Raw genomic sequence first — 16,915 nt, 5'->3', positions numbered from 1 at the left:
TAATCCATGTCTCCAATGGATAAAAGATGCTCCGAGACCTTAATAGTTGGCCATCACCGCCTGGTCCTCAACATTACTATCACCATCTGTGTGTTCATTTTTCACCCCTACCTAAGTGATACACAGGTTATCCATAGGCTGGTGGTGGCTATTAGTGATGCCAATGTACGGAGTACACCCATCCTTAACTGACATATTACTTGTTAAGGAGCACTTACAGAGAATAATACCTTATCTGATACCTAACGGCATGTTGCGTTGAGCGCCGTTGTACTCAATACCCCGTCGAGCTAGCTCGCCCGCTTGTTGTGATGGTCTTTTTCTTGTCAGACACTCTGTTGTAGGCTACTTGCATTGAAACAGCTTAGAATGGGCATATTAGAAATTTAGGGTCTCATCGTCGCTCTCGAATTTAATATGGAGCTCTGTCGACTCCTACCACGAGTAACAGCTAGAAAGCCACTGTTGAAGACTGTCGCCCATTATTCGGCACGCACCAGGGTGGGGGAGGAGTCCCATGATTTGTTCGACTATTCGTCAGGGAGATGGATGTGTGTTGAGACCACCATCCATGCCTTCCGACTGCAAAGTGTACGAGGCTGATTCGTCTGTCTTCCTTCAAACTACCACGATACCCTAAGACACTCTGAGAGACGGCGCTGCTTCGATATTTCGGAGCTTAAACGGCTCGCTGTCCCCTCGATACAGCAGCGAACGGAAGATGTTGCCAAGTTTGAGAAGCTCGCAGAAGGAGGCTTCAATCGAGCCTTTCTCATAACCATGCATGATGGCTCTCAGCTGGTTGCTCGCATTCCCTATCTAGTGACGGCACCAGGGGATCTTCTCGTCGCGAGTGAGGTGGCCGCCATGGATTTCCTTCGCTCCCACGGTATACCTGTTCCAAAAGTTTACGGCTACTCGACAGCGTCAACGAATCCCGCTGGCATGGAGTACATCTTTATGGAACTTATGCGTGGTAGAAATTTGGGAGGTGTCTGGTTTGACTCGTCGGAAAGACAGAGGATTACCGTTATTTCCAAAATTGTGGAATTGGAGTCCTGAATCTTTGCTTTGCAGTTTCCCGCAAGCGGAAGTCTTTACTACCGTGACGATATTCAGAGCGAAGAGGCCGGAATCGTCGTTCCCACTACGGACCATTTGTCCGATGACAGTCGTTTTTGCATCAGACCCGACACAACGCTCCGATTGTGGTTCGGCAAACGATTCACGCTGCCCGTTGACCGTGGTCCCTGTAAGTGCTATCTTCCTCTAAAGATTATTTTGTTATCCCTACTTAGAGTATCAGCAACCTGTTTAGTTAACAAATGACACATCTACAAGACAAGGATTGTTTAGCTGCGTTGAATGCAGGCGAAAAAAAGGAGATTTCATATCTGACAAAGTATGGACACCCTATTCAACCTTTCCAGCGTCTTCGCAGGGAGATCTACGACTATAAGCCCCGTTCACATTTGGATCACTTGATGAATTTGAGACAGTACCTGCAAATCGCACCACGTTTGATACCACACCATGATCCAACCCTGGCACGTCCTGTCATGCGACACCCAGATCTCCAACCCAAGGCTATATTCGTCTCTGACAAATTCGAAATCACTGGTTTGATTGGCTGGAGCACTCTGCTATCCCACACCTTCATGTTCCCTTATCACGAGGAGGCCCTGGGCCTTCCTTGCCGCTCTAGGTTCGCCGCAAAAATGCTCGGCTTTTGAGCCTTTAGGAGAGAGAGGTATTCTCTCTCCTCATTCGTTAAGTTTTGGACGGGGATGGTGTGTTCCGTGGCTCCGTCAAAATTAAGCAAGCTCGACACACCTATCTCAGCGGCGCTCATGCTGAGCACGGTTTTTAAACGGTGCACTGTTGGAGCAGTAAGCGGAAAGGCAATCCAGGGATCAATCCCAGCATAAAACAAGGAGAGAGCAATGGCCACCCATTTTTTGGTAGCTGCGCTGCTTACGACTCCCGGTGGCTGGCGGAACTCGACCGTTCCGCACCCGCCTTCGCGGGCGTTTCTAAAATTCCAGGACACTATTTTACTCGGGGATATTTCACCCCAGAGCACACTTCCTTGCTCGGAAAATTTTCAATCCATGGAAATAGTACAGGTCGCCCCGCGGCGTATCTGGCCTTAAGCCCCTCCACGACTTCAGCATTTGGATGGCACCAATCTGTGTCCCGTCGAGCGGCAGGGATTAAAGCCGTCACAGCTGGTTGGAATATAGTCGTGAACTTGGCCAAGGCCTTTAATTGGAGAAGTGTGAAACCACCGTTAGGTGAAAAATGTATATGAGTTCCACAGGAAGAGTCACCCCGGACTTCGAAGTTGTCTATGAGTATACCCCAAAATCTGTCCACTTCGGTGGTCCATTCAGAATTGATGTACAAAATTTTGCTAATTATCTCCACGCCAACTATCAATCCTCGCCGTTAGCGATTCAGCATGACCAAATTGGGAGAAGGCAAAGAAGCGCATACCGAAATCACCATTGCTCCGAATTGAAGCGTCCGCGGCCACTTGCCATTTACTTTGATAGCCGCTGTCTTCGTCGTATAGCTCAGCCGGGAAGTTCCGTTCCAAAAGAACTTCCACTAGCGCCTTGTGCACCGCAATCATATTCAGCCTTGGAATATTTTCTGGCCTATAGCCATGTTTGGTGACCAAAGGCAACGTTTCAGCCAGTGGCTTTATCAATAGCTCCATCTCTATGCCGAAAGATGCCATTGTCTAGGATCACAAATGTCTGGATGATTTGGTGACTTGATATTGAAATTGAGATAGTAGAGCAATAACTGGAGGGCAATAGTTGGTACGTAGCTACAGTGACCGGGTAAGTAATGGCTTCTTATATCCATCAAGCTCCTCTATTCAATATGCTATCTACTTATCCAGGTATGTACAATAAGACGGGCAAAGAAAGGCAATATAAGAAAGTTGTGTCAATCATGGATGTGTGCGTGTTTACCTACATTATGAATAGCGTTGGGTAAACACAAGCAAAATATGAAAGCTTTCTTTGAAGAATTTAATTGATTTAAACATTGCTATAGAGTATAGATTGATTAATAGAAATTAGAAGAATACAAAACACATTAAAAAAAAGCGATGTGTTCTTTATTCATGAGATTAGGTTAAATATGAAATGAGCCTCAGCGATGGCAAACAAATGTTAATAGTTGATTTAGCAAAGGGAGCTTTTTGTCCTATTGGTCAGATAACTAACTAACCAACTAACTAGTTAACTAGCAAGATAGCTAACTAGTTACCTAGTTACCCAAGAGTTATTAGTAAACCACCTTAACTACTAGGTAGTTAATCAGTGATGTCATCACTGGCTCATCCATGCCTTTAAAGCAGAGAGACAGTCATCACTCTTCTATATCTAGTTACTTACTACGGAGTACTACTTTACCTAACTAGCGACAAATCATAGACAAAGAAAACACACCAGTCACAGCCTAGGCAGAGTAACTAATAAAATTGCCTGTCCTCAAGCAACCCTTGCCGTCACTCTATTACGCGGTTAGTTATCTACCTGCCTGCCTGCCTAACATGGACCTTGACCCGGTTGAGTATCCCGTTGACAGCCCGCAATGGAGGCGGGAAATGACCCGGCTGAAGTCAGGGAAGCCCGACCGATACAAGCCAAAGCAGTGGCAGGAAGCAAGAAAAAGAGGGCCGCTGCCCGAAAGCCCCTGGCTGGAGCCCGTACTGCTGAGGGGATCTCTTGACACCCCCGAAAAGATCCAAGAGCATGCCGGCCTGTCTGAGCGACCCGAGGTGCAGTCTGCCCAGACAGTTACGGACACTCTCCTCCACCCAGCAGACAAGCTGGAAACTGTACAGTACTGCATGGTGGCAGGGTATGGATACTTTAGGCTTAAAGAAAAGTACCAGGTCAGAGAAACGACTCTTCTCATCGACGGCAAAAAAAGAGGCGGGCACATCTTCCACACTTAATACACCGGTTAGGCCGCTGCACTGGGCTCGTCTATGGGTACTCCGTACGTCTTTTACTCTATCAGCTTGCCTTTCTTTGCTTTATTTTCTTACCTACTGACCTCCAGTCATGTACAACTAGTGCAACCGACTTCCATACGGCACACTACGCAAGTTAGTTACCGCTGCGGCCATTTAACCAGCTGTAACTATTTGTACATCCGGAGTCGGGTCATCTTGGACTATTTATTCATCTTTTTTCATTTATTCTCCATCTTGAGCTTCGATATTTTCTATAAGGATACATAATGGACATTTACCGGCTTGTTTAGCTGACTAGTAAACATGCCGTCCATTTTCATCAACATGCATTACTAGAAAGGCCACTGCAACGGCCATGGTACGCCCACATGCCCAGCAACTTTTTTTGGGCTGGCATGTCGGGCACGCCGAGCAAAAGCAGCAGAAACAGTCTACTAGTTAGTTAAATAACTTAATAGATGGAGACGAGGGTGCTTCTTTTGCATCACAAGGATATCAGTACAGAGCAACTAGTTCGTAGTCAACAACTCACTAGAAAATGCTATGGTAGTAAAGGCCGTTGTTGACACTTTTATATCACCCTCTCTCTTCGCCTAACGGCGCGTATAGTAGTACTTAGCTGTGTTAACTTTAATCCGAAAATGCGGGCGGCGGCCATGTAACCCCATGGGGTCAAGGTCGCGTGAGAGATCGGGAAGAAGCTGAGCCCAGACGAGATAGGTTGACTGGCTTGCTGGCTGGCCGGTCGATGTTTCAGCAGCTCAGGCCGTCTGCAAGTTAACTAGGTGACTGACTGTAAGTCCAAGAGAAAGCGAGTGCCTAAGCTAAGACGACCGTTGATGGCAGGCCGCCAAAGAGATGGAGGGAGGCATTGGACTGTCGATGCTACCCGTCACCATCGTCGCATCTCTTCTTTGCCTTGTTTTTCTGTTCTCTCTGGCAAACGACGACCCCATCTCTTACTCCGTATAAATAGGTAGTTAGCAACTGGTTACGAGAGTACGGAGCAGCCGTCGTGGCCTAAAGTCGCTCAAATCGCACTCAAGTAGTTACGTCCAAGTTACGCCGTACGTCTGCCGTCTGCCGTCGGCCATGGGTTGGTTACCTACCTGTTAGCTGGAGTTCACCTCGTCGCTCTTTGTCTGCTGTCGCACTGGGGATATTAATAGCCGACATCTCCATCTCTACGGAGTACCTAGGTATCTGTGTGTCTGTCTCTCCATCTCTGCCAAACTCACAGTGTGGTATCTTCACCGTCGCATCAAGCTAAGAGAGATGTAACCAAACATCGAAAAAGAAAAGAAAAAAAAAGAAAAAGGCGTGTCTCGGGGATTTCGCCAGGCCTTTGCTTCGTAGCATAAAGACTCGCATCGCATCACGTCGTCGACGGCGCAGTAGTAAGACGAGGGATAACCAGATAACCAGATAACCAGCAAGGGTTTTTGGGAGATATAAGAAAAGAGTCGAACAAAAGTCAGTGAAAAAAGAGGGAGGAAAAGACCCTTCAACTCTGGCCCGCTTTGTCAGCATCCCGGCACTTTTCTGTCGCCCGCGCTACTGCTCTCTTTTTTATATAACTTCTTCTTCTTCTTCCTCTGCTTCTTCCTCTTCTGCCTCTCTGCCTCTTCGACTCCTCTACTCTGATTCTAGGACACCATCAAGCACCGTTACCTGCAGTGTGAGCCATGGCTGACGAGAAAGCCGACTCTGCGCCCGCCGTCCGGGTCAGTGACAGCGACGATCACGAGCAGCAGCAGGTCGCCGAGCTCAACAGGCCCAAAGGATGGAAGTACAAGGAGCTCAAGATTGGGGGCATCGGCCTCTCCTGGTATGCCTCGCCCAGCTTCCAGCTCGTTCTCGTCTCCTTCGTGTGCTTCATGTGTCCGGGCATGTTCAACGCCCTCAGCAGCTTGGGTGGTGGCGGCAAGACAGACAAGACGACCGCTGATAACATGGTACGAACGACGCTTCTCTCTCTCTCTCTCTCTCTCTCTCTCTCTCTCCACTTCTCCAGTGCTCTCTTTATCAAATTGGTAGGAAAAGGTCATGCTGACATACTGCTAGAACATTGCGCTGTACAGCTGCTTTGCTGTATTTGGCTTCTTTGGCGGCTCGTTCGTCAACCGTCTCGGAGTCCGCCTGACACTTGCCTTTGGTGGCATCGGATACTGTCTCTACGCTATCTCGCTGCTCGTTTCTGTCCACTCGACGCATGTAGCTGGGTTCAACATCTTTGCGGGTGCCTTCCTTGGTCTCTGTGCCGGCCTGCTCTGGACCGCGCAGGGCACCATCATGCTCTCATACCCGGGTGAGTCTGCCAAGGGACGCGCCTTTGCCGTCTTTTGGGCCATCTTCAACCTCGGCGGTGTCATCGGCTCTTTGGTCAGTTTTCTCTCCCTTCCTTTGTCACGGATTCTTATTCTATGCTCTGTACTAACTAATATATGTAGATCCCACTTGGAGAAAACATCAATGTCAAGGGTAACGTCAACGTTACCGATGGCACCTACATCGCCTTCATTGTCCTCATGGCTACCGGAGCTGTGCTCGCCCTGCTCCTCTGCAATGCAGGTGACATCTACCGCCGTGACGGCAGCCGAGTTGTCATCATGAAGAACCCTACCTTCAAGACAGAGTTCATTGGTCTGTGGGAAACCATCCGCAGCGAACCTTACATCGTCCTGCTCTTCCCGCTCTTCTGGTCCTCTAACTGGTTCACTGCATACCAGTTCAATGCCATCAACGGTGCATACTTCACTACCCGCACCAAGGCCCTCAACTCCGTCCTCTATTGGACCTCGCAGATCATTGGTGCAGGCATCTTTGGTGTCTGTCTTGATTCTACTGCCGTCAGCCGCTCGCTCAGAGCCCGCATCAACCTCGCAGTCATGTTCGTGCTTACCATGGCCATCTGGGGTGGTGGTTACGCCTTCGCCAAGGGATACACACGCGAGTCTGTCGATCCTGAGGCCGGGTACAAGGGCAAGGACTGGGGTGACAGCGGCTTCGTTGGTCCCATGTTCCTGTTTATGTTCTACGGTTTCTACGACGCTGCCTTCCAAGCCTCCGCTTACTGGTAAAGCCCCGCTATATTCAAATTTTTATTCAATTTTCTGACTTTAATTGTAACCTTCTAACACACGTCTATAGGTACATGGGTGCTCTGTCCAACTCTGGCCGCAAGACTGCAAACTACGTCGGTTTCTACAAGGGCATCCAGTCCGCTGGTGCAGCCGTCTCCTGGGCCATTGATCTGAAGAAAATTGCCTTCCTCTCCATCTTCGCCAGCAATTGGGCCCTTCTCGCAGGCTCTCTAGTCGTTGCTGCTCCTTTGGTTCTCAGAATTAAGGACCACGTCGACATCGAGGAAGATCTCAAGTGCTCCGACGAGACCATCGCAGATGTCCTTCCCACCGGCCACCCGGAGAAACAGACTGTCTAGATACTCTCTCACTGTGGTTTCCTTTTCTCCTGTTTCTACTTATTTCCTTTTATTTTAATGTTGTTCCTGACTTAACGCGGCTACATGCTTCGATCTACCATCCATTTGCTTTCCCTCTTCTTGTGACGATGTATGGCGTAGGGTATCTGTCGGGGAATTAGCGAATTTATACCAATTGGCAGTAGGTAGCGGACGGGTTTATGCTTATATTATGCTTCCTTTCCTATCAAATATCAAATAATGTCATCATCATCATCTTCGTCTCGTCGATCTGCCGTGACTCAAACAAACCTTTATATACTAAAAGTAGTTAAGCGTGCATTTAAAGTAAAAAGGCTCCAGCTCCGGCTTGGCAAATCATAATAGTTAGTTAATGAAGGACACGTGAATTAATGACTAATCCAGATCTATTGGACAATTGTATCGAAACTCTAAAAATTTCGAAAAGTTATCAAAAAATAAGACACGACTCATAGGGTGGTCAGATAATAGCGAAAAGGATACGAGAGAAAAGTCGATTAATTTGGGATAAACCAGGCAAGGCGCAATGGCTGTCGACGGGATGGAAATATCTCGGATGCCTATAAAAACCATGCTTGAGTCTCTCCAACAGTCCTTGTCGAGCGCGGCATCATCTCTGCCCGCCATCGACACGCCTGAAGCCCGTACGGGGGCCTCGATTTTACCTCCAGCCGATGGTATTTCGCTGCTCGACACCAAAAGCGAGATTCTCCTATCCTACTTGCAGAACCTGGTGTATCTTGTCCTCCTGCAAGTTCGTCAGCTATCTTCCTCATCGACAGACAGCTCACGACCGACTACCGACCCAAATCAGGAAGATGTAGTGAAGAAACTGACGGAGCTTCGAGTATACCTTGAACGTGGTGTCAGACCACTTGAAGGGCGACTCAAATACCAAATTGATAAAGTCCTGAAGGCCGCGGACGATCTTGAGCGAACCAAGGCGCAGACCACCAAAAGCGTTGAGCGGCGCAAGTCTGCAAAGAGCGCTGATTCTGATGTGGATACAGGGAATGAGGATGACAGTGATCAGAGCGGTAGCGGTAGCGATAGTGACGACGACAAGAATGAAGAAGACGAAGAAGATATCGACGAATTGACGTATCGACCGAATGTAGCTGCCTTCTCTCGCGCAGCAGAAGCCCAGGAGCAGAAACAAAAAGCCGCCGCACAAAAGAAAGATACTACTAGCGACGGTATCTATCGACCCCCCAGAATAAAGCCTACCGCTCTAGTTGAGCACAAGCCCAGCCGCCGCGCAGAACGTGAAGCCCAGCGATCCAAGAAGTCTAAAGCGATCGATGAATTCGTCAATGCGGAGATGTCTACTGCGCCAATGATCGAGCCTAGTATAGGCAGCACCATCCGCGCAGGCGGACGACACGTCAGCACGCAACAGGATAGGGCTAGAGAAGAGGAGCGCAGAGTCTACGAAGAGACCAACCTGACTCGACTACCTAAGGAGAGCAAAAAAGATAGAGCAAAGAGGGGAGGAAATCGTCGTGGAGGGTATGGTGGAGAGGAATGGCAGGGTCTCGGCGAAGGAGTTGATCGCATCCATCGGCTTACGCAGAGGAGAAAGGATGGAACCGGCAGTGCGCTACAGAGAAGTCGGAAGAGAGCTACCGAGGATGGCCCGAGAGGTGATGGGTTTAATATTGGTGAGAAATTTGAGAAGCGGCAAAAGACAATTGCCGGTTGGAAACGATAGTTTGCTTCTGCCTGCCTTACAACTTACACATAAATTCAATCCTACGGAGTACTCCATACTTAAATTAACTTTCTACCTTGACATCTGACTAAGCGGGGTTGGCAAGTGACGTCATAGCCGTCAAGTGGAAGCTAACGGCATAAAAGTTGGATGAAGGAGCAGCTTTGAGAACGGAGTAAACAACAGACAGACAGACAGACAAGCCATTGGCCTTTCAGACAAGATGGAAAACCCAGGTACATCTCTCTTCACTATTCTGACGCTAAATTTCTCTCTCTAACTGGGATAAATCATAGTCGCCGAAATTCCGCAGGTAATCCATCTGCTCACCCAGTCTATTCCCTCGGTGCAGCAACAAACAATTGAGAAATACTTCACACCCTCCGCTTCAATTACACATCCATTTTTACATTCTGGCTCATTTCAAGGCAGCCGATGGCTGATCAGTCGGATATTTCTTTTCTACAAAATCATGTCACCACATGTTGATCTGCACGTCAAATCAGTAGGTAAGCATACCACCACCGCTGCTGTCGTACATACACAGAGAGTTGCTCAATGACTAATATGCTTGATAACTAGCGTTTGACCGCGAAAATTTGCTGTTATACGTCACCGTGTCGCAAGTTTTCCGCATATTCATTGTCCCCTTATACACTGCGCCAGTAACTCTCACCACGGTGCTACAGCTTATTGAGGGCGCAGAACAAGATAGTCCAACCCAGCAACGCCTTAAAGTGCCGGTTGTCGAACTTACGAACTCGAATACAGACCTTCTAGCTTCCTCTACATCGACTTTAGTCGGGGAGTACTCTAGCACTACAGTCAAGCTATGCAGTTCTACAAAGCCGCTATACTACATCGCTTCGCAGAATGACCTGTACCAAACGAACGAGTATATAAAATTTATCATGCCCTATGGGATTGGGGAGGTCCTTGTGCTGTTCTGGCACGCCTTTGCTACCATATTTTGCGTGCTGGCTTCCTATTTCTTTTGGCCGATTGCGTGGGCGGAGGAGAATGGTATACTACACATTACTAGATTTGACAGCACGCTTGGTAAGACGAAGACAAATTGAGCCAATATATAAACCTATCGTTAGTTTATTTGAGGGTGTATGTATGCGCAAGTATCGATTTGATAAACCAAAAAGTTCCAGTCTATCAATCTGTAAATATAAAGCCATACACCAACGTAAACTACCACAGCAGCATGCAGTTTAGTTATCACTGATAGAGGACCGTGAATCAGCTCCTAAAAGTTCCCTTGCATTATCCTCCTTATCCACCACAGCCATTGGGAGCACTCCTCCAAGCCCAAAGAACACAAAGGCGGCCCACTTCCAGCGGAAAGGGTTGAAAACCATCACAAAAATAAACCAATATAGCAATTCAGCGTAAGTGAAAAAGTCGAATGCGCTAGTTGGTGCGAATCTCTTCATCATTCGTGTCATGTCAATCCATCTTTTCATCATGTATTCCCGTGGACGGCTCAGTGGGTCGATCAAGAACATGAGCAAAAGACGAGTGTAGATTCCGATGTGGTAATTTCCTACAGTACCAATCGCATTGACAAAGGTGCTGTTATTCGTGCAGATGCTCGGGTATTCTGGTGGGAAGATCTGGAGGTACCAATTTGGCGGATCATAAGGGGGTTCAAATATCTCCTGAGGGAGAAAGGAGAGGGAGGGTCGGATAAATCCCGTTGCCATAACGATGATATCGGCTTTGACGAATATTTCGTGGCCTGGCCCGGATTTAGGGACACCTTGAGCGCGGTGATTGAAGGAGATGCCATCCTCTTTGATGGAGAGAATGTCTCCGCGTAGCCAGCGGGCCTTACCTGCACGGATCAATTCAAAAAGGTCTGAGTTCACCATGGGAGTGTCCGTAAATAATCCCTTGCCGGATGGAGCGATGTCTTCTAAGTCCCGATAAAAAAGCTTGCGTAACAATGTCTCTGGGATGAAGGATAGAAGAGTCTCTTGGCCAAAGATGTTGCAGGCAAGGAGGATATCCACGACCACATTCCGTGGTATGACCCATTTGTCCGACCGGGAGAGAACGTCTATGTTTGCAGCACCGGCATTAACGGCAAATTCCAAGGCTTCAACGGCGCTGGCACCTCCTCCAACAACAATAACGCGCTTTCCTTTGGCATCCAGTCCATCCATTTCGGAGGAATGGCACACTTTCCCAGTGAAATTAGCTTGATGCGGGAGGGTGGGCATCTTTGGGTCACCACAGCTCCCAACAGCAGCGATAATACCGTCAAAGGTGCCATGGGTATCTTCGTCCTCGTTTATAACCCATCTTCCTTTGTCGTTCTTCCGGGTCGATTTAACAGGGGTATCAAAGGCAGTCTTATCATCTAGATGATAGGCTTCCCAAAGCTCAACGATCTGGTCCTTTATTTGCTGTTGTTTCGGATAGGCATTTTTCCACTTAACTGAAGGGTGGAATCTGAACATGATACTATGTATCTGCAATGAAGATGTGGAGTTCACTCTCTAATCGCACAGTTAATACCAACAACATTCGTACACATCACAAAGATACGGGGAGGGGGGAGAAAGTGGTATTTGGGATAATGCATACGCTCCAAATACCACCTAGGCCTTTGTCTTTAGGCCGGGCCTCGAATATCTTCACGTCAAACCCATGGCCAACACAATGAGCCGCCGCCGAAACACCAGTCAATCCGGAGCCGATGATGGCGATTCGAGGACGGCGTAATCGTTTGTTACGACTAGATGGAGGGGGGGCATTGGAAGCAAAGACGTAAACCAGTATGTCTTGCATCAAGCTATACAGCATAACAAAGCATTGGGAGTAGATATGTGCCACAGAGTAGGCAACACTGCTTATGACGGTCATCTTTTGTTAGCCCGGATATACCATGCAGTTATTCAGCTATCAGGAAGCACAGTTGCGCAGTTTGATAGTTCGACAGGTGTCATGCTGCAACCTGTCTACCACTTATGTCCCTCCTAGGCCATTTATAGCCAATATATTATACCTGGTATCGCCTGGCATGTTATGACGCCATTCAAGCGAGCAAGGTTGGTTCGGCTGCTTATGGAGATTGTTAACCCGGTTTTATCGCAGGCACAGCGTCCAGCACCAAAAGGCTGAGAGACAGGTGGTCCTTGCATCCGTCTGACAGCCCTACAGGCGTTATATAGGGTTTCTCCGTGGCGAATGTCTTCCTCTACAGAAGATAATTGCCGGGATGGATGGTAGGCCGCGGCCATACCGGAATTCACCATGATTTGAATACCAAAAGTGGGCGTAACAACACGGTTGAGCAACCAAAATTAGTAATATTACCGTAATATTACCAAATTTAGTGGCTCAACCGTGTTGTTACGCCTATTTTTGGTATTCAAATCATGGTGAATTCCGGTATGGACCTAGATAACTACTAAGTTAGCTAACTAGGTAACCAGTTACCTAATGGGAAATAGTTAAGTGAATTAAATAAACCGTCAAGTCCCAAAATTACAGTTCTTCACGCGTAATTTTGGGACTCTACGGAGTACGGTTTTTTTAATTCACTTATTTCCAATATGGTTAGTTAACCCCAATTATTTATTATTTAACTACCTTAGGTAGGTACCTTAGCTACATATAACTGAGTTATCTGTAGCGGAGGTTATCTTGGAATATTCCATTAGCTACGACTCGCACTCATCACCCAAAGATATCTTGGGGAATTAGGCCTTTTTGACCATTGTGGCCCAATAGGTTATAACCAACCTTAACTGCGACCTTCTATACGTAGGTCTAGGTAACTAGGTACCTAGGTGACTAATTTGTTAACTATGGTGCCCTAGTTATATATCTGACAACTTCAGCCCCACGGAGACGCGATATCAAAACAGCCTTCAACCCAGGCACTTGATCTAAGCCCTTGGACATTCATTCCTTCATCAATATTTCAGTTAGTTTCTGCGACCTAATACCAAGTTAATCAAGCTACAAGTCCTTTGGCTACGCTGCTTTCCCAGTTACTGGACTGCCTCTTCCTATACCATGGCTGGCCGTTCTTTCTCAAAGCCTTCTGGACAAGGGCCTTTACCCCATCACCGGCATCAGGCATCACTTGAGTGAGCCATCGATTTTTCTGGCCGCTCTCTTTCCGCGGTAGAACAGGAACAAGTACAGACAATGATACGTGCTCTGCTCAGTTACTGCGAGCCAAACCAGGACGTTCTGCCATTCAAACGAGTGACTCTCGTGAGGTTAACGTACGAGCAGTGCCATTCGGTTGACCCTTTTCTCCTGCAATTTTTTACTTACCTTGATAAGTTCCAGAATTCTAGAGATAACTCAGATCTTCAACCATCCTTTGACCGCGGAGTAACTCAATTTGTGGGCTTCAGCCCTGATTCTTCACCGACCCGGAAACAGGAGGCAATGAGCGCCGTGAATTCCTTTGCCGAGTACCTGTTCCGGAATCTTTTCCTGCCAAGTACGTAGACTCTAATTGTCTTTGCTTGATTGGGTTACGCTTGGGTGACAGCCCGTGTACCTGCTCAGCTGCTTTAGTTTCCTATTTCTCAAGCTAACCTGTTATATATAGTGAAAGCATCGGGGTCTAAGACACCCCAAACATCAGCTGCAAATCTTTCCGGCCCCGCAGTTGAAAATATCGTCTGAACGCCCACACGACTGTCCGTACTACGTCGTGACTGTCTCCTAAGGGACCGCCACAGGTGCGTTGCTACGCGGAATTTCGACATGACAGAGGCTATCAAACGAGAGGAAAGCGATGTTGAACCAAAGGATGATGATGGCCTCCCGCTGACTGGCCCACTTACACGAATAGAGGTTGCTCACATAATGCCTCGTTCCATAATGTCAACGAAGGCTGGGGACAATAATCCGGAGTTGGTGAGTTTGACAAACGTCGTATATTCTCATGGTCTCTGCTAATGATTCTACTAGAGTGCCTCTAAGAAAATTGCCCTTTCAATTTTAAATATGTTTGATCCTGGTGTGGTTCATCTAATCTAGGGATTGTATATTGACCGCCCAAGTAACGCTTGCCCCTCGCCAATGCTCTCGTTCAAGCCCATCAAGCGTACACCATGGCTACCAACGACGAGGACGAGGATGAGATCGTCCAGGGGGCCTACGCGACGCTTAAGACTGCTCAGCAGTCGTTCCGGAACAAGCGAAGCGGGCTGGCACGTCGAGCCACCACTGCCGCCCCCCTTAAGCCTGCTACCGCGACCACTGAGCCTGCTCTACGCGTTAGGAAGGAATAGCTAGAATAAATGCATCAAAGGAGGAAGGGATGGTCGACTCACAGGCTGACACGGGCGGTTCAAGCGGCTGCAGCGGTCGCAGGTGATGCTTTCCTGATGGATACAGTTAAACTCGAGGACGCGGTCGCTGGCTAGATTGGTCGCCGCGTAAACGTTACCAAGACAGTGAACACATGGTAAAGCAGCAGCGGTGGCGTTAGCAGAAGCCATCGTGAAGCAGGACGTCGCACGGAGGGATCGAGCTTGAGAAAGAGGAACGCCTGGTGAGAGAAGGAAGGTAGAGAGGTGATGGAAGGAAGTAACATTTGAAGCTGTTGACTCAACAACCTCTGATGACTATACCTATGTAATCAATTCGTCAAGCAGCCTGATCCGGAGCTCTTACAACCTTCCAATAACACAGACCCTGTTTCTCTCACCTGACCGAACAATAGATCCACCATCAGCAAAGTTGCTCGCTTTACATCGCACTATTGCCCGCATCATGGAACCCGGTGCTGCAGGGGCATACGTTGACAAGATCATCCGAGATATGGAAGAGATATGGGTTCGAAGTGATGGTTCAGCAGAACTGGGAAGCTTTGAAGTTAGGAGGGTGGATGGATGTGGCCACCTAAACGTTAGATTTTCGACTGTTTAACAGGACTGCCTCGTTAATGTCGATTCCAGGATGGAGTCAATCACAATGAAGGGGCAGGAGTAAATTAAAGTGTCAACAGCAGGCAAAGGTTATTAAAAACGGTTTTTAATACACGACCAGAGCAATGGTTGACATTTCCGCGCAACCATATCTCCTCTTCTTTTTCTTTCTCTTTTCCCGTCAAGTAAACCGAGACCGAAACCAGTCCTTCGAAGGCTTCAGTTTGCCTTGGTCTTCCGGCTTGCCTAGAGCATTAGCGGTTGCACGCTTCAACTCGGTAGATACCCTTATATCAGAGGGCTCAGGGCCAAAATAACGGCCTCCAGTTATTTGGGTAAAACCAAACATGAGCTTAACATCCTCCAATTCAGGCACGCCGTGGGTGTCATACGCCTCCCATGAAGGGAGAACTGGCTGGAACCTAGATTTTTTACCGGTGACTATCACTCATTAGCCCTTCGCTTCTCTTATAAGACAAAGAAAGTGCCAATAGCATGTTTAATTACTCACTCTCTTCAAAGTTAGCTGCCAATTCGTCAAAAGTAATCATGTCGCTCATGGCCTGAACAACTTGGCCATTCCACCGAGTAGGGTCCAGAAAGATGCCGTGAACGATGTCACCATAGTCATCAGTAATGCTTAAGTATGGAACCCTATTATCCCCACCCCAGTGAGGAACCTTGTAGCTTAGATAGCCCTCATTATCAGGGAAGAAAGGAAAACCACCAAAAGCGGGGGCTATCTCCTTTGCAAGGAAGTTCTCAAGGTACCATGCAGCGTTAATAGGGGTGATAGTCTGGAACTTCCCGCTCTGTTTCGCATATTGTTCGGTCTTATATTTCACTGAGAGGATCTGTTAGCTAAATACTTTGGCTAGCAAGGGTGTAGAAGGACTGAAACTATTCTGTTCTATACTTACTCTCCATGGCCTTCATCCTAACGACTCCACCCGTCATTTCAACGCATGGAGGACCAGAACTGTAAACCAAATGTGCAACACCTGCCTGAGCTGCTGCGTCGATGATTGATTTACTAAGGTCAAACTCAGTAGGACCGTTAGGGTCGCTCCATATCTCATCGTCTGAGTTTAGGTTAAGGTAGAGACCCCATGCACCATTAAAGGCGCGAAGCATTTCCTCATGGTTAAAGCCATTCCCTTGCACCACTTCTGCCCCAGCTGACTCCAATGCCTTGCTGGCGTCCGAAGAAGGATTCCGAGTAACTGCACGAATTTTGAAAGAGGGGTTCTGAAGAAGTGAGCGAGCAGTAGAACCGCCTTGGTTGCCGGTTGCGCCAATAATGGTGATAATGCGCGACATTTTCAATGATATTTGATGGCAGTCTCTATAGGTTGTTTCGAAGACGATGTTTGGTGAGGGGATGGGTTGGCTCTTTAATAACTGACTTAGCTGGGAAGCCAAGCGAAGGATTCGGCCCCCTCTACGGAGTACCAAGTGTTTCTCGCTCCGTAACTAGCCAATAAGATGTTAGCGGCTAATGAGTTGTCTCTCACATTTCGGGATATTGCGCAGGGGATCGTTATGAAGGGGGCGATTTTCAGTGCCTCATTTCTCAAATGTCACCGTTCGAATACCTCGCGTTGCCTTTGCAGAACTCCAATGGGGATCTGGCTTTAAGATGTGGTTGCTGACGTGTAATTGGCCCGTGATCGAGGGGAGCCGCAATCCATGCGGGAAGTGGGTCCTCTCGCCAACGCGATCGGATACCTCAGTAACCCAGTGGTTTTCTGGCCATTGCTTCGTTACGGTTCAAATTCCGAGTGAGAGTACAATACTGCGGCCATCTAGAGACGTTTGAGGCCATTTTG

At 47.9% G+C, this 16,915-nt stretch overlaps 11 protein-coding genes across 11 annotated transcripts; 7 read left to right on the top strand and 4 right to left on the bottom strand.

Annotated features, from left to right (window-relative positions):
* Positions 1 to 417: 417 nt before the first annotated feature.
* On the top strand, positions 418 to 1,733 carry MGYG_03447 (protein kinase subdomain-containing protein; the record flags this gene model as incomplete). Its single annotated transcript, XM_003173227.1, has 4 exons — positions 418 to 591; positions 652 to 1,029; positions 1,078 to 1,252; positions 1,342 to 1,733. The coding sequence occupies 4 exons, from the start codon at positions 418 to 420 to the stop codon at positions 1,731 to 1,733; spliced, it is 1,119 nt and encodes a 372-aa protein (XP_003173275.1).
* A 316-nt stretch (positions 1,734 to 2,049) lies between these two features.
* MGYG_03446 (hypothetical protein) lies at positions 2,050 to 2,743 on the bottom strand (the record flags this gene model as incomplete). The annotated part of the gene is made up of 2 exons (XM_003173226.1): positions 2,050 to 2,432; positions 2,497 to 2,743. 2 exons carry the CDS (start codon positions 2,741 to 2,743, stop codon positions 2,050 to 2,052), a joined length of 630 nt encoding a protein of 209 aa, XP_003173274.1.
* An 828-nt stretch (positions 2,744 to 3,571) lies between these two features.
* MGYG_03445 (hypothetical protein) lies at positions 3,572 to 3,979 on the top strand (the record flags this gene model as incomplete). The annotated part of the gene is made up of 1 exon (XM_003173225.1): positions 3,572 to 3,979. One exon carries the CDS (start codon positions 3,572 to 3,574, stop codon positions 3,977 to 3,979), a length of 408 nt encoding a protein of 135 aa, XP_003173273.1.
* Positions 3,980 to 4,571: 592 nt separating this feature from the next.
* MGYG_09019 (hypothetical protein) lies at positions 4,572 to 5,176 on the bottom strand (the record flags this gene model as incomplete). The annotated part of the gene is made up of 3 exons (XM_003173224.1): positions 4,572 to 4,770; positions 4,890 to 4,956; positions 5,110 to 5,176. The coding sequence occupies 3 exons, from the start codon at positions 5,174 to 5,176 to the stop codon at positions 4,572 to 4,574; spliced, it is 333 nt and encodes a 110-aa protein (XP_003173272.1).
* A 509-nt stretch (positions 5,177 to 5,685) lies between these two features.
* Positions 5,686 to 7,442, top strand: MGYG_03444 (DUF895 domain membrane protein; the record flags this gene model as incomplete). Its single annotated transcript, XM_003173223.1, has 4 exons — positions 5,686 to 5,955; positions 6,065 to 6,382; positions 6,451 to 7,076; positions 7,151 to 7,442. The coding sequence occupies 4 exons, from the start codon at positions 5,686 to 5,688 to the stop codon at positions 7,440 to 7,442; spliced, it is 1,506 nt and encodes a 501-aa protein (XP_003173271.1).
* A 547-nt stretch (positions 7,443 to 7,989) lies between these two features.
* MGYG_03443 (hypothetical protein) lies at positions 7,990 to 9,174 on the top strand (the record flags this gene model as incomplete). The annotated part of the gene is made up of 1 exon (XM_003173222.1): positions 7,990 to 9,174. One exon carries the CDS (start codon positions 7,990 to 7,992, stop codon positions 9,172 to 9,174), a length of 1,185 nt encoding a protein of 394 aa, XP_003173270.1.
* Positions 9,175 to 9,397: 223 nt separating this feature from the next.
* MGYG_03442 (hypothetical protein) lies at positions 9,398 to 10,253 on the top strand (the record flags this gene model as incomplete). Its single annotated transcript, XM_003173221.1, has 3 exons — positions 9,398 to 9,410; positions 9,471 to 9,683; positions 9,757 to 10,253. The coding sequence occupies 3 exons, from the start codon at positions 9,398 to 9,400 to the stop codon at positions 10,251 to 10,253; spliced, it is 723 nt and encodes a 240-aa protein (XP_003173269.1).
* Positions 10,254 to 10,394: 141 nt separating this feature from the next.
* Positions 10,395 to 12,051, bottom strand: MGYG_03441 (hypothetical protein; the record flags this gene model as incomplete). The annotated part of the gene is made up of 2 exons (XM_003173220.1): positions 10,395 to 11,684; positions 11,773 to 12,051. The coding sequence occupies 2 exons, from the start codon at positions 12,049 to 12,051 to the stop codon at positions 10,395 to 10,397; spliced, it is 1,569 nt and encodes a 522-aa protein (XP_003173268.1).
* A 1,293-nt stretch (positions 12,052 to 13,344) lies between these two features.
* MGYG_03440 (hypothetical protein) lies at positions 13,345 to 14,193 on the top strand (the record flags this gene model as incomplete). Its single annotated transcript, XM_003173219.1, has 4 exons — positions 13,345 to 13,648; positions 13,760 to 13,830; positions 13,927 to 14,070; positions 14,125 to 14,193. The coding sequence occupies 4 exons, from the start codon at positions 13,345 to 13,347 to the stop codon at positions 14,191 to 14,193; spliced, it is 588 nt and encodes a 195-aa protein (XP_003173267.1).
* A 74-nt stretch (positions 14,194 to 14,267) lies between these two features.
* On the top strand, positions 14,268 to 15,087 carry MGYG_03439 (hypothetical protein; the record flags this gene model as incomplete). Its single annotated transcript, XM_003173218.1, has 2 exons — positions 14,268 to 14,432; positions 14,743 to 15,087. 2 exons carry the CDS (start codon positions 14,268 to 14,270, stop codon positions 15,085 to 15,087), a joined length of 510 nt encoding a protein of 169 aa, XP_003173266.1.
* Positions 15,088 to 15,267: 180 nt separating this feature from the next.
* MGYG_03438 (NmrA family protein) lies at positions 15,268 to 16,406 on the bottom strand (the record flags this gene model as incomplete). Its single annotated transcript, XM_003173217.1, has 3 exons — positions 15,268 to 15,527; positions 15,598 to 15,930; positions 16,007 to 16,406. 3 exons carry the CDS (start codon positions 16,404 to 16,406, stop codon positions 15,268 to 15,270), a joined length of 993 nt encoding a protein of 330 aa, XP_003173265.1.
* Positions 16,407 to 16,915: the final 509 nt, after the last annotated feature.

Source organism: Nannizzia gypsea, genomic scaffold (assembly GCF_000150975.2).
Source record: "Nannizzia gypsea CBS 118893 supercont1.3 genomic scaffold, whole genome shotgun sequence".
In the NCBI taxonomy this organism is placed as follows: domain Eukaryota; kingdom Fungi; phylum Ascomycota; class Eurotiomycetes; order Onygenales; family Arthrodermataceae; genus Nannizzia; species Nannizzia gypsea.
This window is presented reverse-complemented; position numbering and strand designations above follow the sequence as displayed.